General features: G+C 38.0%; 1 protein-coding gene across 1 annotated transcript in view; it reads left to right on the forward strand.

Annotated features, from left to right (window-relative positions):
- The window catches only part of LOC128744102 (14-3-3 protein epsilon), a 68,915-nt gene extending 50,918 nt beyond the window's left edge, over window positions 1-17,997 (forward strand). Inside the window, exons 2-5 of the mRNA XM_053840882.1 lie at window positions 12,383-12,537; window positions 12,617-12,931; window positions 13,004-13,184; window positions 14,540-17,997. Coding sequence (XP_053696857.1) covers window positions 12,383-12,537; window positions 12,617-12,931; window positions 13,004-13,184; window positions 14,540-14,595 — 707 coding nt within the window. The 3' untranslated portion in view covers window positions 14,596-17,997. The remainder of the gene's footprint in view (window positions 1-12,382; window positions 12,538-12,616; window positions 12,932-13,003; window positions 13,185-14,539) is intronic.
- The last annotated feature ends 759 nt before the right edge of the window (window positions 17,998-18,756 follow it).

Raw genomic sequence — 18,756 nt, forward strand, 5'->3', positions numbered from 1 at the left:
TTATAGAACGTACTAAAATAAGCATCTTTGCTGAATATAGTAAGGCTATTACAAATATTTAAAAAAGTTTTTGTCCCTACGGTGTTGGGCCACTGAAGGGGGGGGGGGGGGCGAAAAAAAAACAGAATTTTTTAATCGAGCAATAAAAATATGGATTTCAGGCATTTTTATTTTAAGTTTAAACGTGAAAACCAATTCTATTCTTGCTTTTAATATATACGTTGTTAATTTCCATGCAAAAATCTACAAAAAAAAGACAAAAACGAAAGAAATTTTTTTTGCCGATTTTCGGAAATTCCGCTGTTTGAATTTTCATTTATATTTCATGCTAGAAGCGGTAACTCAACTCGTACACTCATTTTTCAAGTTTTTCAGGCTGTAGAGCCTACAGACAATTGATTTTATGAAAAAAAAATTAACTCATATGCTACAAATTATTTTTTTGCCCCCCGATTTTTCAAGCCAATTTCCAAGGGGGGGGGGGGGTGACAAAAACTTTTAATATGATTTGCAATGGCTTAACTATCTAGGTGAATCTATATTTTGTCTATAAAAAATTGTCTAAAAAATTTCTATCAGAAGATCTCTGAAGCATCCGCAGAAAAAAACAGGTGAGATGTCTTCATCAAAGTTGCAGAACACATTAAAATAAACAACTTTGTTAAATACAGTACGAAAAATACTTCCCGCGTAAATTCCAAAATTCGCGTAAAAAAATCAAAATTTCGCGTAAAAAAAAGCTATGTGGATTTCAACACTACGCGTAAAAAATAGACGTTCCGCATATCCGCATAAATGCAGATATCAAGATGGCTTGACAATATAATTTTTTTTAAAACTTTTATCACCAATATTTAGTGGTTAATTTATGGTTTCGAAATCCAATTTGTGGTAATTTGTGGTTACGTACTTTCTAAGATTTTTTCAAAAAACTATGTCAAGCTATCTTTGAAATTGATTTCGCAATAAACACATCGGATTACGATATTTTATATCTTAATCGAAAGCTTTTTATTTGTGGTTCACGAATATATAGATTTTAATGTTGTTATTATAAGTATAAGCGCAAAAGTCCGCAAATTTACAATAAAACGTAAACATATCTGCTGTTGATGACGTTACTTGAGCTATTAGTAATGCTGCTATCTGCCGGTAAAGGCGCTAGCTGTATGTGACGCTCAGTAAAGCCCTATAAATGTAAAGTTTGAGTTTGAATGACTGTCATCAAGTAGTAGTTCAAATCGAACTATTAAAATTCGTTAGAATCGAAATGGGACAATGCTTAACGTTTCTTAAAAGCTCACCTAACAAAAAGTAATGCTAATTATTGTATAAAATATGAAAATTTACATTGTAAAGTCTAAATATTTCTATGACTAAATAAACCCGAATAATATAGATCAAGCGAACGGTGATGATTTTACGGCAAGTGTGAAGCAAATTAAAATTAAATAAAGGGCTGAAAATTTCCTGCGGACTGAAAATCTCACCAGCAGTCCTTCGAATGGAATAGAGCTCGGAAAGTACGTAACCACAAATTACCACAAATTGGATTTCGAAGCCACAAATTAACCACTAAATATTGGTGAAAAAGATTTACAAAAAAAAAATAGTGTTAAAGCTGACTTGACTTAATTTTTCTTTGGAAAACTTGGCTTGACTTAGTTTTTTGGAAAAATCTCGGAAAGTACGTAATCACAAATTACCACAAATTGGATTCCGAAGCCACAAATCAACCACTAATTATTGGTGAAAAAGTTTTACAAAAGAATATTGTAAAAGCTGGCTTGACTTAATTTTTCTTCGAAAAAGTTGGCTTGACTTAGTTTTTTGGAAAAATCTCGGAAAGTACGTAACGTACGTAATATATAACGAGAATAACCACAAATTACCACAAATTGGTTTTCGAAGCCACAAATTAACCACTAAATATTGGTAACAAAAGTTTTTTAAAAGAATATTGTTAAGGTATTTTGTTATATATGTCAAGCCATCTTGATATCACAATTATCTCCTAGCACAGTATTGTGCCTTAGTTCGTCTCCTTCTCGAAGATGCGCGGCTAATTTGGACTGTGCATAATCTTTATTGCAACGTTTGAATCGAACGAGTGCTGAGCAGGTTCATACGATAGATCCTGTGTAGCTTGTATTGGCACAATCTACCCCTGACGAAGATCGCTGTGCCAAGAAACTGGACTTCCGGTAAATCAAGTCTTATCGCTAGCAGGAAATTTTCAGCCCTTAATTTAATTTTAACTGGCTTCGCACATGCCGCAAATCGTCACCGTAAGCGATCTGGTATTATTCGGGTTTATTTAATCATAGAAATATTTAGTCTCTACAATGTAAATTTTCATATTTTATACAATAAGGTACGATACTTTTTGTTAGGAGAGCTTTTAAGAACGTTAAACATTGTCCCATTTCGATTCTAACGAATTTTAAAAGTACTTCATGACAGTCGTCCAAACTCAAACTTTACATTTATAGGGCTTTACTGAGCGTCACATACAGCTAGCGCCTTTACCGGCAGATAGCAGCATTACTAATAGCTCAAGTAACGCCATAAACAGCAGATATGTTTACGTTTTATTGAAAATTAAAAAAAACGGATTTTTGCGCTTGTACTTATAATCAGTGCTGTTAATATTCATCAGCATAGCGTTCAAACTTCTGGATTATCAGTCTACCTTGCATTGAAAATCTGCTTGCTTTGATCAAACGTACATAATAACTAAATGCAGCAAGCATGAACTTCATGCACGAGAATATACAATATCAGCGCCCTGTGATATTGTAACAAACTGATATTCACGTTTGAGCAGTGAAAATCAATAAAAAAAATTTATGTTGTTATTTAGCATCTATTGCGTTCAGCTGTTGGACATAAGATTTTTCTTTTCATTTACTGCATTTAAAATTGTTTTTTTCCTGAAGTGAATATCACCTTCTGGATTTGAAAATCACTTTCTCCTGTTCTATTTTCACGATATATTGAACTTGTATACTATGATGAAAATCACTGTGCAGTTGTACATACGAAACTCAGAGGCATAAAAAACAATGTATGCTAAGAAAAAAGATTTTCTGTTTTGTTTGAAATTCGGTGATAATTAAAGGCCCTGCTTATAATAACAACATTAAAAACTATATATTCGTGAACCACAAATAAAAAGCTTTCGATTAAGATATAAAACATCGTAATCCGATGTGTTTATCGCGAAATCAATTTCAAAGATGGCTTGACTTAGTTTTTTGAAAAAATCTCAGAAAGTACGTAACCACAAATTACCACAAATTGGATTTCGAAGCCACAAATTAACCACTAAATATTGGTGACAAAAGTTTTAAAAAAAATTGTGTTGTCAAGCCATCTTGATATCTGCCGCATAAATTCCGAAAATCGTGTAAAAAACCGCGTAAATTCCAAAATTCGCGTAAAAAAATCCGCGTAAATTCCGAAAATCGCGTAAAAAAACCGCGTAAATTCCGAAATTCGCGTAAAAATAGTCACGTAAAAAGCGACTTCAGTGTATCTCTCTATAACTTTCACATTTTTCAAATGATTTTTTCTGAGATTCCTTCGGAGATCTCCTGACGGAAATGTTTTTCTATTAATTGTTTCGAATACTTATTTGATCGGGATAACACTGTTTTTAAATACGCTATATTAAAGTCCACCGAGTAACAACTTTCAATGTAAGGGTTTCAATAGAGGGTCGTGCAGTATCAGGTTAATTTGTTTAACATTTTGTAGTATTTTTGTTGTACTTTCATATGGGTAATGAATGACTTGCCAGTTTTTGCATATTTGAGAGTTATTGCTATTGAAAGTTGCATGATTTTTAAGAGAAATTTTGAATTTTCTTCTCAAATATTGACAATAGCAAATCACTATATTCTATAAAAGTATGTAATTTGATTGTTTGAAAATTATTGGCAAACGCGTCAAATGTGTAAAAACACTGTGGAAAGAATTGTGTTAAAAAAATTGATTATCGTGGAGTTTCCACAAAAGTTGTTTATTATCTCTACAACTATAATAGCTAGAAGGTTATTTTCGCTGGAAAAATACTTTATAATTATCTTCTCAAAAACTTTGTAGAACATTGTTTTGCTCTATCGCTAAGGCCATTACAAATATTTTAACAAGTTTTTGTCCTTCCGGTGTTGGGCCACTGAAGGGGCGGGCGAAAAAAACAAAGTTTTTGAATCGAGCAAAAAAAATGGATTTTAGACATTTTTATTTCAAATTTAAACGTGAAAACCAAATCTATTCTTGCTTTTAAGGCCATTACAAATATTTTATAAAGTTTTTGTCCTTCCGGTGTTCAGCCACTGAAGGGGGGGCGAAAAAAAAACAAAGTGAATTTTTTAATCGAGCAAAAAAACTTGGGTTTTAAGCATTTTTATTTAAAGTTTAAACGTGTAAACCGACTCTGTTCTTGCTTATAATATATACGTTTTTGTTTTCTATGCAAAAATTTACAAAAATTAAGAAAAAAATTTTTGGACGATTTTCGGAAATTCCATTGTTTGAATTTTCATTTCTGTTTCGTGCTAGAAGCGTTAACTCAACTCGTACATTCATTTTTAGAGGTTTTCAGACTGTAGAGCCCACAGACAATTGATTTTATAAAAAAAAATTAACTCATATCCTACAAATTATTTTTTTGCCCCCCGATTTTTCAAGCCAATTTCCAAGGGGGGCGGGGGGTGACAAAAACTTTTAAAATGATTTTCAATGGACTAACTGCTCAAAGAATAAATTTCCTATCTAACTTTTAGGGGGATTAATCAAGGAATCGTTCATACCATAAGAAAGAGCTTTTTACACTCTTTTTCTGTACTAAGTTAACCAATATAATCAACCATTTCGGCGCAATTAAAAAAACACGTGTTTTGATACCTTTGGGACCTGTGCTGTTAAAAGGTAACAAATGTCCAAAGAGAGGTAGAAGGGAGTGCGAAATGTCCTAAATGTGGTCAGAATGGTATATATGAACACTTTTTACGCGGTTTTTTACACGGTTTTTACGCGACTATTTTTACGCGAATTTCGGAACTTACGCGGTTTTTTTACGCGAATTTCGGAATTTACGCGGTTTTTTACGCGATTTTCGGAATTTACGCGGATTTTTACGCGATTTTCGGAATTTACGCGGATGTGCTCAAAACGTCTATTTTTTGCGTAGTGTTGAAATCCACAGTTTTTTTACGCAAAATTTTGGTTTTCACGCGAATTTTGGAATTTACGCGGTTTTTTTACGCGATTTCCGGAATTTACGCGGGACGTATCCTTCGCGTCAAAAGCGACTTGAGTGTAGTTCCTTTAAAGTTATGAATATGAATATATGGTACTACCACCGTCCTTAGCAGAACATCCGTTCATAGCAATGAGCCTATCATGTCAAAACGAGTTGAAGATATTCAACGATTGGTCATGCTTCCCACCCCTTGTATGAAGGGCCAAAAAGGAATTGGTCGATAAGCTACATCACTTACACGTACCAGAGATTTAGAGAATCTCCTTCCAAGGGCTAAGTCGCCTGAGTCAATCGTTGAATAAACCGTTTTAATGCAGAATGACTCCAGCAGGTAGGGAGAAGAGCCCGCTCACTATCCACGATGTGTTGTTAATCGGGCCAAGATTAACCCTAGAAAGTTGACTGTTTCACTCTCCCTAAGCCCTAGGCTCTGATGGTCCCTCCCTCTTCACCATTCTAGTTTATTTATGAAATGTAGTATATATGGATAAAAATAGAACAATCTCACCAGCAGTCCTTCGAATGGAATAGAGTTGCGTCCTTTTAGTTTCCATAAGTGCTTCCAATAATTAGTTTAATTTTTTCTTCTGGTATCCAATACAGGCCATAATCCATCCATCGTCAAAAGAGCATTATCGGATATGGCCACGTAGAGGCGCTAGCTAGGGGCTTGGGATAGTGTGTAGTTCCTTTAAAGTTATCTGCAAAAAATGAAAATTGAAAAAATATCCGATTTTGTCACCCCAAAATTCATCATGGGGGTGACAAAATCGGGTCATTACTGTATACCGGAAAAGCTTCGTAAGGATAATGTTTATTTCAAGTACGCCCATTCATTAACACAGAAGTAATATTTTTTTTGCAACATCATTTCCGCTAGTGTCTGTAAATGATTTGAATTTAGCAGACGTAAAAACAACGGTTTCAAATTCATATTTTTTTCTGAACCAGTTGTCATTGTCACCCTGGCTGCTGGCTGGCTGGCTCCGTCATAAACTTAATCCGTGGTAGTCGCCATTTCGGACGGACCGGACGCGGTGTAAGCTTTAATCATGCGTTGTTGTCACCGTTACCGTCCGTCGCTGCTGTGCACATGTACAACTCACTCACTCACTCACTCACTGTCAACCGAAAACAAGCAAACTCTCACAAGAGACCCCCTAACTCACGCCACGCCACGACACACCACAAGGTGAAACGACCAGCTCCGGTCTGCTGGCACTGGCACACTCGTAACGTAACGAAAATCGGTACTCTTAGGTGGGCGATTATGGTTTTCTGAAATTCCTTCTGGTGAAAAGGAACGAAAATGGTCAACCGACGCCAACTGCCGATGCATGCATCCTACTAGGGAAATGACCCAAAATGCCTACCGATTCACAGTAAACGAAACAGAGCTGGTTTGGGGTGGGTGTTTGACGAATAGTTTTGCATTGCATTGACACGAGACGGTACAACAATGGAAATGCGACATGCTGATGTAGTAGAACTGACAGAAAGGGCCGGGCGGGGGCCCCCCCGTTGAAGCATCTTCCTACTAAATAACGGCAAGTTTACATCGAAGAGGAAAGTGTAGCACCAGGTGTGTATTTGTTGTCAGCCGGGGAGGCAAATGACACGGTTGATTACATCATCAAACACCATGTGAGAGGAGCGGTGACTCACGTTTACATACCACCTATCGGTTCAAACGGCAGCTCAACGGTTCTCTTTTGTCATGTTGAATAGTTCGGTTATTTAATATGCTGCAAAAGAACACGAGGCAAGCGATACCAGTCAGTGTGGCCTGAAAATAACGAAATTAGCTCTTTTTCATTTCCAATGTCGAGGGTTATTGCGTGGTACAACAACAACAACCAATGGAAAATGCATAAAAGCCTAAATTTCCTTCTTTCGTCGACGTACACAGAGAGTGATATGAAACATTTCTGATTGCTGCAACCAGCGTGAATAATTCAGCAAAACTTGATATGTGCTATCGAGTAGTGCTGTGCACACTTGCTTTCGAGCCTTGCTTTTTGATACGGAGGAAAAATCGATATTTCAAACTACAGCCGTTGCCACCAGCACCACTACTCTGCGTTCTCGAGAAAAATGTTTAGGCGAAAATGAGCGTTTGCTCTTGGGGAAAGTATTGTCCACACAAAACTCGAGACCATTCATCAATCGACGTTAAACGTTTTGCAAAGATACGTTTTTTTACTGTGTGAAAATAAGTATGATTACGATTCACAATTTATCATTTAATAGTTGGAGCGAATGAATTATAATAGGCATATGCATGCTAGCTTCATGAGCGATCTATGAAGTAATTTGAATACAATTCTCGCATTTTAATTCATGGAAAATCTGGGTAAAAGTTACATGATCGTTAGGTCAATTACGTTACACGTTCGTTCTATCAGCTTTAAAAGAGGAATTACGCGAGAAATGTAACGGAATTTGTAGTGTCTTTATTCGGGCATCATGCGTCAGTCCAAAAGTTCCGGTAACTCAATAACTGGTAATCAATTCATTGAGTGTTATGCCAAAATCTTCAGACTTTTATTAAAATTCCAAGTAAGAAAAACTCGAGCCATTGTTCCTAAGATTGAAGAAATACATTTGGAGGTCTTTGACTCTCTAACCAAAACCAGGCCTTGCTAAAAACGATGAAGTCCTAAAAATCTCGCCAGTTTGTGAAACCCAAGCAAGTAGATTGGAGAAATTTTTTTTCGTCAGGCTATGTTTTAGGACGGCAAGCCAATTAAATTAAAAAAATTTCAATGATGTTCACCGCTACTGCTCTGTTGTGACCGATGTAATTCGTTGGCGTATAACCACAGCGACGATAAATGAGAAAAGTTTTCAACAACCTTGATAATGTTGCTAGACTATTACTAACAAAAGTTTATCCTAAATTATTGCGATCATGATTGCCACTTTAATGGCATTCGCATTTAGATTGAAATGCGCTGAAACCTTGAAGTCGTTTTTTACGCGAATTTTACGATTTCCGTAAATTTTAAAAGCCAATCTGCTCTACGTGACTATTTTGACGCGCATTTCCGGAATTTACGAGGCGCCTTCTTGCTGGCCTCAAGGTTCGACGTTGGTCCAGCAAAAACTAGTCATATGTTCCAATCCCGGCTGGGTGAGACTTTTCCCAATGATCCACCATGGAGTCTAGAGAATGCAGTACCACGCGTAAATAACAAATCATACGGAAAACTGAACAGCTGACAACTGTGATACGAAAAACATTATATAGGTACTGTATTCGTACCTCCACTATCGCATACAGCATCTTTACATTGCATAGACTCCCTACTTCACGAAGATATAATTTTGCTCTTGATTTTACACGAGAAATCGGGGGTTGATTGCTTAAAAACGCTGTATTTTGAAATCAGTACGGCACACTTCGCAGCGATAAATGATTCTAAAATGGATAATCGTTCGTTCGTTCGATTAGCACAAATTTGGTCGAATTCACTAAATTCTGTATCCGGAATATTGAAAAAAAGCTCAAGTGGATATTGTTTACACTGATATTGTCATCGTCTGCTTTTAGCAAAGTTAAAACGCCTGGGAGCGTCTGATTCATTCGCACGCTGGCTAACATCGTTTCTCTCCAATTGCTTTCCATCAGTAAAGCTCTGAAACTTCAAGTCTCAGGAATTCCAGATTAAGTCGCGTGTACCGCAAGGTAGTAATTTGGGACCGCTGTCATTTTCGCTTTTCTTCAGTCAATGACGTGTGCCCAGCGCTTCCACTTAGATCGAATCGAATTCTTTATGCTGACGACCCGAAATTCTTTTCCGTCGTACAGTCGAAGGAAAACTACGAGCGGCTTCAACTGTTATTTCATTTATGTTCATTTGTTGACTCCTGCTGCATTATTAATACCCAGCCAATTTACCGTGAAACAGTAGTAAAGGACCTTGGAGTGTTGTTGGATACCGAATTGATTTTCCAGTGCCACTATAGCCACATTGTCACAAAAATAAACAAAAACTGAAGGTTCATTATGAGAATTGGAAAGGATTTACGTGACCTCTACTATTTGAGATTATTTTAGTTAGTCAGTCACTCGTTAGTTCAGTCTACCCTTGAAACAACTTCAGTAGTTTGGAGTCCTTTTACTATAACGTGGTCTGTACGGACTGCATACCTTGGCAAACAGAATGTTCTGCACGTATGCTGTATTTATCAATAAATTTGGTGTCACTGTGGTGAAATCGACGCTCCCAACAGTTTGGCGCAAGAGAAAATAACTGCAGCTTCGAGATCTCTACGATCCAGTAACTTTAATAGTCAAATAGTCAAATGACTGACAGTCACCATGCTATCGAAAACCAACGTATGATTCAATACTACAAAAAACAACCACTACATGAGCATGGTAGAAGTCGGTCGGACTCCGTCCAATACAAACGAACATTTTGCTTGCGTCGGACCGACTCCGGGTGACAAACTATTACTGTATCAGGGTGGCAACTACCTGGAGAAACCTGTAAAACCTGGAATTGTCAGGCAATTTGAAATTACCTCGAAAAACCTGGAATAAACAGAGAATTTTTAACAAAATTAGGGAATTTTTCAAACAACCTTGAGTAGTCAATTTTTCAAACAACATTGAGTACGGCACACAAGTGATAGATTGGGTTATCGATAATTAGCTCAGTGTTTTGGAAAGGACCTTATTCTGTGAGGCAAGTGAAGTGATATAACAAATTTGGTTTGCACTCACTTTGCGCGTTTCGTTTGGCGTTAGTCAAGTCGAATCGAATGACATTGAAGTTTCAGGACGGATATTTTGCGGCATGTGACACAATTCGCAGAACATCGAAGTAAATGCCAGTGGCACCGCAGCGAAATTCGGTTTTCGAGTAAAATGGCTGACTCATGGCAGTACATAAACTTGCCATACTGTTGTAACAAGTTGTAACCGAAATGCGGGTGTAGCGACCGTACCTTCCACGTTACGAATTTTTGGCTCTATCTTGGACCCGGAAGAGTAAATCCCGATCAATCCATGCAAAGTGAAATAATCCGCGTTGGTCAGAAATCAGAAAGTAGAACAGCCTCCAGTGGTAAAGCGAAATTAAAAATTAGCTCAACTAAACTGCTTTTTTGCATGGCTCGAAGAACGAAAATTACGCATACGAACATTTCCGCTTGGCTGGCAGGAAAAGCACCACGGCGGGTTCGAGAGCTAGCCGCAATGGGCACTAAAACTCCGCTTGCGCCTGAATTTGCGAATAAACTTGCGCGGGAAAAAGAACAGATGAGGAACTCACGGGAGGAGTGTGATTTGCTGGTCGGTAGAATAAGAGAAAGTGATTGAAGAATTCGCCTGAATGGAAATAGAGTAGGTGGGGAAATTTTTCTCAATACCTCGTAGATTGATAAACAATTCAAATATCAATGATCGAAACACATTTTCAGTTAAAATTATATCGCAATATGAAACCTAGAATTTTATTAAACTCCGGGAAAAACCTGGAAAAATCAGGGAATTTGGTTTTTCATATCCAGTTGCCAGTTGCCACCCTGTGTATGATTCTTCGATATGAACGCGCAAAGCGGGAGAGCGACTGTTGGCTTTTCCTGGGAGGCCGCATGAATTATAAGATGCAAGCGGCAGATTAACTGGATTCAAAATATAGAAATGATCGTTCAAAAGCGCAACTTAAATGCGGAAAGCGTAGTCATTCACGCAGTCACATTCAACTTGCGATCCCTTTTCAAGCCCTGTCTCTGGTAACTAAAGCAAATCAAAGCCTTATTAAGCCAGCATCATACCTCGAGGCCAACTGGAAGGCGAGATCTCTGATAATTAATAGTTGTAAATTAATCAGACTATTGTCTTGAATACCCTTTATTCTCATAAAAATCCTTTCTATGGATGGGGGCGGTCAGGAATTTGATGTTACTAAACGATAGTAAGCTGAGCAGTCACGATAAGCAAGGAAATTCAAGTAAAACTAACTAGGGAGAGGGTGCGAAGAGGTAAAGTGAACGACTGAACAAAGATAGGTGCAAAATATAATTTTTGTTGGTAATTTTATTAATTCAGAAGGGAGAAAAAACGTTTTGAAGTCTATGATTGGACAGTCGACCATATTACGCAGTTGCAAACGTATATTTTGCAGGCTTAGGGGATTGCGGGACGCTTAGCAGTGGTCGGTTTTTGGGGTTTGGCGATGGATTCCCGTTATAAATATTGCGCACTAGCTGTTTAGTCTCAAGGGTTGGAAGGCGGGTGCGACTCTATGGTTTAAAGCTTCTGTCGACTGCCGTGAACACCAACGTTGTGCTTCGCTCTATTTATTTTGAAGACCTATCTTGGGACAGTGTATAAATGCTAAGGGGATGAAAGTTGAAGATTATTTTAAGAATCGAGCCCTAATAAGTTGATAACCAGTGATGGTCCGAGTTTTCTTTTCCTGTTGGCTCATTTAAGGTTGTTTGAGTTGGAAAATTGATGCCGGTTGGTGTAACATGCCGGCCTTTGGCAGAGCGATCTCAGAATCAATTCATGGAGTCCGCGCAGAGCCGGAACGCTTCCGCCTGCTTGGGGCTCTACCTGTGTTTAGTGCCTCTACCTGTGAACAAAAAAAAAATAAAAACTGCTTTTGAAATCCCAAAATTAATTCGTGCTTGAATCTTGAGTTATGGTCCAAACAAAATTGATGGATTCTGATTTTTTTAGTACATAGTTGTTTTTAAAGCATTGCTCATTTTCAAGAAATCGAAAAGGCATATAAACCTGGACCTTAAAGAGCGATAACTAAATGCTAACGTCCACCAAGTGAAAGTTAAAAGATCATGTTTAGTCGAACCCCTTATGTGGTTACCGGAAAACAGTGAGGTGAAATCTGATCTTTTCGAAGCCGAGTGTAATGGAGAAGAACAACAATATCGTCCGAGTCAAGTGACTTTGAGCTACTTCTCCACTTTGTTTCTCGCTAAAAAAAATATATGCCAGATTAAAATACAAATGAATATTTTAGACGCCTGGTTGATTAATAATCCTGTGATAAGAATTGAAAATAAAAATTTAGGTAGAAAATTTAATAACATTACAACAAAAATTAACTATTTCGTTTTCTATTTTCCCAATTTCAGAAATGGTTGAAGCCATGAAGAAGGTCGCCTCCCTGGATGTCGAGCTCACAGTCGAGGAGCGAAATCTGCTCTCGGTGGCCTACAAGAACGTCATCGGTGCACGACGCGCCTCCTGGCGGATAATTTCCTCGATCGAACAGAAGGAAGAGAATAAGGTATGTTTTCAGACGCGCCGGGGGTCAGGGTGCATTTCACTGATAATTTCATACCAACCTCTCTCTATCTACCTACCAGGGTGTGGAAGAAAAGTTGGAGATGATCAAAAACTATCGCTCCCAAGTGGAGAAGGAATTGCGCGACATCTGCTCCGACATTCTTGAAGTTTTGGACAAACATCTGATCCCATGCGCGACGACCGGCGAGAGCAAAGTGTTCTACTACAAAATGAAGGGCGATTACCACCGCTACCTGGCCGAGTTCGCCACCGGTGGTGACCGCAAGGACGCCGCCGAGAACTCGCTGGTTGCATACAAGGCTGCCAGTGATATCGCAATGACAGACCTTCCACCGACGCACCCGATCCGGTTGGGCTTGGCACTCAACTTTTCAGTGAGTATAGATGGGAATTCAAGTTCCTAGCAAAGAAGCACACGAATATTGGCCTTCCTTTCTCCCTTACAGGTATTCTACTACGAAATCCTGAATTCGCCGGATCGTGCCTGCCGCCTAGCGAAAGCTGCATTCGACGATGCAATCGCCGAGCTCGATACCCTCAGTGAGGAAAGCTACAAAGACTCTACGTTAATCATGCAGCTTCTGCGAGACAACCTTACATTATGGACATCCGATATGCAGGGTGACGGTAAGTCTCGTCCAATCCCTTTTCACATCTGTCCGTTTTTCATCGTTATTCTACGCCACATTACCGTGCTCCAATAATAGAGTCAGTGTATCCATACTCCATACAAGGAAGGTCACCGTTTCCATTTTCCCACTTCCTTTGCCTCAGAAATATCGTCCCCGCTATCTTGACACGCGCTTATTTTAGCCATAAAAAATCAACTGACTTGCACTTGAACAACGTTTTTTTGTGAATATTATCCAGAGTCCGTATTTTGAAACTATACGGTAGAGTTTGAGCATTGTTGTTGAGTACCATAATCCAAGAGCACTGAACTGGAATAATTGTTCACTGATCAACGTGGTAGGTACTGGGCCCTATACTAGAGGCTACATTGTTATGTTTTTTTATGTACCGATAATAACAGGTTGGGGCCACAAAAGTTTTGATGAAAAACGCGAGATAAATACGTGGCTTGCGTCGGAATTCTAATTAGGTTGGGGAAGTCACGGTACAACGGCGCTCGAACGGCGGGGCACCACATTTGCCTACGTCAAACGAAATCGTAGGTATAAGGAGCCCCTCAAGCATGAGAATACCTACATGTGAGAACATCGCGTTACCACGATAGTTTACACAGCAGCAGCTTGCAGATAAACAGACGCGTCGAAATTGAGGATTTACATAATTTACGACAATTGATTGTTCTGAAAGCGAAAGATGAGGAGACCCCCCAAGCGAGCCAGCGTGGCTCAATTTAAGCGTAAGCGTAAGCCGTCATTTTTGCACTAATCCATTGCTAAAATTTTTATACTTTATATTCGACAAGTTGTTCAATTCAGAGGGGAAAATAACAGCACAGCTGTTTTCCGGCGGAGTATGGGTGTGTATCAAGTAGCAAAGAAAATTGATCGTTCGCTAGTGAGGGTGATGCTACTCTAGGAAAAGTATCACTTAATTGTTAACGTCAGGTTGTAGTATAGAAACCTCTTTTTTTACAACGGCAATCACTTTGTTGGTTTAAGGTAATTGGTTAGCGAGCGCGTGAACTAGCTTGTTAGTGGCGATACAGGGCAATTATTTACTGAGATAAGAATTATCAAACATGGAAATACACTGAAGCAGAAGTGTACCTAACACAGAAGACGGCATTACCTTGTGCTTACGATATTGTTACAAACGGAAAAAATTGAGCACTTATTGAAACTGATCTTCCAACTTTATATCCATCCTATGTCCAGCGAAATTTCCTTTTCCAATTACAATTGCTCCTTCCAACGAGGCAGATATTGTTCAGCCAAATTCCACATCGCGAACTGGCTAGGTGTTTGACATGTGTTGGTAATGTACTTTTTTCTTGGTGTTATTTTTCACAGGCGAAGGTGAGCAGAAGGAACAAATTCAGGATGTTGAAGACCAGGACGTGTCGTAATTTGTTACACAACTGGTTTATGTGTGAATTTATTTTATTAATTAAAGCAACTAATATTAAGCATTATTAAATAAGCTATACATAAGACAGCAACAAACAACAACAAAGAAAAAAGAAGAAAAAAATTCATTACACTACAGATAAACAGAATATCAAGAAGACGATAAACACACATTCATGTAAAAGCGTGACAAAAACCAGCCACATTGAAAAAAAATCGAAAGAGTGAAACAAAAGCAGATACTATTCACGAACATATTGAATTGCAACAGGAGAATTAAGAGAACCAGGAGTCGAGCCAGAATGTTAAAACGAGAGCAATTAGAATAAAAACCGAAATAGAAAAACAAAGAGATAATTGACACCAGTAAAGATCCTCTTGGCATCAAAATCCGATCAAAAGAATGCAGTATCAGCCAACAAAGCACTCGAACACACACACCACACTTAGACACACACACAAACATGCACTCATCTTCACACACTTGCAAACATTACACGAACACATGAATACTTACTACTATTACATCAAAAACAGCGTATTAGAGCATATTAATTACTACAACTACTACTAGTAAAAAGCTAATGAAAATTCAGCTGAGTGGTGTAAAAAGAGAAAAAAATCATCATCCATTAAATGTGTATTGTTTTTGTCAATATATATTAATAAAAAATAAATAATGAAAAGTACGAAAAAATAAAAAATGGAAATTTAAAAGCATAAAAACGAGAACGAGAGTAGTAGCAATGTCCGGGAAGAAGAGAACGAAATGGGAAGAAAACGCTGTAGGCGCGCGCGCAGTGTCACTTCAACTTCTAACTGAAATATACTACCAGCTGAGTCAGTCAGTCAGTCAGCGGTGGGTGATGGCGGCGGTGGTGACTCGGAGTTGATGAGGCGCAGAGCACCAGGCACACACTTTCAAGTTGTGGTGGTCCTGTTCGTAACCATCCTTCTCCTCTAGTTTCTAGCTTCGTTGTTGGTGACGTGCGAGAAGAACATTCCCAATTTTCCAGCGAAAACCTGCCGCTTTTGTTGTGGCGCAGCGTCGGAAAACCATTGCGACTATTTGTTCGTCGCTATCTGTCAGTATTCCAGCTTTTATTCCCTGAAGAGTATTCTTATTGCGTGTGGGAAACCATCACCAGTGGTCTTCCGACTTAATTTTTGGCTGTTTGTGTAGTGAAGCGACACCGGCCCTAATAAACGTTTCCACCGTGTGTAACCCCGTTTCTACTCTTCTCTTTGTTCGTCCGGTTTTTAGAATGGTATAGCTTTGTGTTTTTTCCGCGCCGAAAATTATTTGAATCCCATTGCGCTAGACAGTAGTGGCCCCCATCATAGCTAAACGAGGGAATTACTAGCATGGTAAAATTAATGATTAATAGTAGTACTATGACTAGGTGTAAAAAATTCAATTCGAAACTGATACAGTATATGCAGAGAAATTCTCGACCGCAGACTTAAGCATGCAAGCAAACAAACGTCTAACGGAAGGACTTTTTTTTCATACTTTTTCCACTAAAAATGAGCATTTTATCTAACGAGTCATTTCCATCATTTTTGAGTTTCTCGCCATTCATAAATCTACCCGCTCGGTAGGACCATTTCACAATTTGTCCCCCTTCAGGTCTGTATTTGATCTTAATTTGACGAGAAAAACAGTAAAAGAGCAACTAAAGCAGGGAAATACGAACGTTTGAAATTTGTCCATCTAAGGAAGTGGATTTTTCCAGCCCAACAGTCCATCATTGAATCTTACCGCGGTAAAAAGGAGCACAAACATTTCCCAACAACAAAAAATTCTCGGCTGGTTGAATTCTCTACCTTAGTGTGAGTCAAATTTCGTGAATAAAACAAAAATATGAAAAAGTGCGAGCGAATTTTCTACTGAATGATAAAAATCAACCAAAAATGTGAAATATACGGTTTTCTGAAAATGAATAATAGTGAATTAAACCGAAATAGTCTAGTAAATAATGGAAAAAAACAAAAGTCATTGCATTTATTGAGAACACAAAAATGACGGATTGAGAGGGAGAAAAAAATACCCACGATGAAATACGCATACCAACCGGCGACGAAACAAGCAGCAACATTAACAGACACTTAAGAAAGCTATGTTTTAATCAGCAAAACAGGACACGCAAATAAGACAAAAAGAAATAAAATATATATGCAAACAAAAAAAAAACCTTTTCTAGTAGTAGCCATTGGAAGCAGCTTTTTAATTGCAATTTTCAGATTACGTATTCAAGTGTGTTTCACACTCATAGCATACCTTAATATTTCCCCGGGAGCTGATTTAAATTTTTTATTATAAACTGTCTTTCCTTTCGTTCCAATGCAATATTTTAATTGAGCGATTAGTACCAAACAAAGAAAATATCCGACGTATCAATTTCCGAATTAAATTTAAGGCGGTAAAGTAATACAGAATAATAATTACTAAAGAGAAAACAAGAAAACCTATTGATTATTATGAGTAGAAGCATAAATTTAAAGGTAAATTAATTAAATAGAACCATGCAAAACTACTTAAAAACACTAATTATCAACGCAAGAAGCCAAGACAGCTGAACCCAAAATCCACACGCGCGTACAAAACAAGAGAAAAACTTCCACACCGAATCAAAAATAATGAAATCTCGACATTTTCTTAATTCTTCTAGTTTGAGTATTGACAAAGAGAAGTTTTATGGCCGGCAAATTAGAGGAAACCCTAGCCTTGCAAAGAAAAAAAAAACAAAGCCGAAAGCAGCTTCGGGTTTTCGTTTATCAAATTCGAGCGAGTGCTACCCATGAACAAGCGCAACTTTTGTTTCCTCTCAAATTTTCGATCACTCACCTATGTTTCCGGTTTTTCGAATGACAAAACTAAGAAAGCAGAAAAGACTCTTTTGAAGAGAGGAGCGTGCGAGCAAGCGAAAGCGAGAAGCGAAACAATGAACGGTTTTAATTTGTGTTCTACTAAGTTTATACACCTTCGAAAAAGCAAAAGCAACAGCTCAGCCCCAAAAGCCTAGCGGTTGATTTTTGATTCAGAGCCGAAGAGAAAATGTAAGAATTCACACACGAACAGATGGTAACAAAAACAAATGAAAAAAAAGAAAAGAAATGCAAAACAACAAACAGAATTAAATAAACATTACACGAGACGAAAAAAAACTTGGAGAATTAAGAAGCATTCTCATTCTAATGAATAAATTATATGATTGAAACAAAAAAAAAACAAAACATGGAAAAGCAACACAACAACTATTAAACAAAACACGTGAAAAGAAAGCAAGCAAAAACAATAGTGAATAATATAAACATGAAGAATCCATCAAGCAACAGCAAGCAGAAAAATGGAAAAATATTGAAAAATAAAGCTCTAAGAAAAAAAAGATTGATGTTATTATTGATCCGAACTTCAAAACCAGCGCTTATTAGATTATCAGATCATATTTGTCAGAATTTATTCAGACATATTAAATGTGGAAACATATTACAACAAAGACAAACATCGAAATGCCTAAAATTTGGACGCCTTCCGCTCCGTTCAAAGTGCTATGTTGAACAGCAGGCATGAGAAACCATCACCTTGACGAAGCCCTTTGTGTGATTCGAATGAACTCGACAATCCACTCGGAATCCAAGCACTGTGTACCATCCATCGTAGATTGAATTAGTTTGAAGACCTTCCTGGGGAAGCTGTTATCGCCCATGACACAGTTCTTTTCGGTCGATGGCATCATTTGCGGCTTTGAAGTCAACGAACAAATGGTGCAGGTGAAGTATGTATTCACGGCAGTTTTGGAGGACCTCCTGCAGTGTAAATATTTGACCCGTTGTTGACCGTCCTTTAACAAAACAGGTTTTATAAATTCCCAGAAATCTGTTCGCAATGGGATAAACGGCCGAAAACGATTTGGGACAGCGCTTTGCAAGCGACATTAACCCTCCGTTACTCGCGCTGTTGTATTTTGACAACGTCTTTGAACCGTTAACTTCATCTTGGTATATCTCGGGATTCCAACAACAAAGAAAATTAGAGTACGGCGGGGCATTAGTGCGATGTTTGAAGTTGTCATCAATTTTCGTGAGATAAAAAAAAGGACAACAACAAAATATATTTTATAGTGATGCAGTAACTTAATGTCTTAACATTCAACTAT

Source organism: Sabethes cyaneus, chromosome 3 (assembly GCF_943734655.1).
Source record: "Sabethes cyaneus chromosome 3, idSabCyanKW18_F2, whole genome shotgun sequence".
NCBI lineage: Eukaryota > Metazoa > Arthropoda > Insecta > Diptera > Culicidae > Sabethes > Sabethes cyaneus.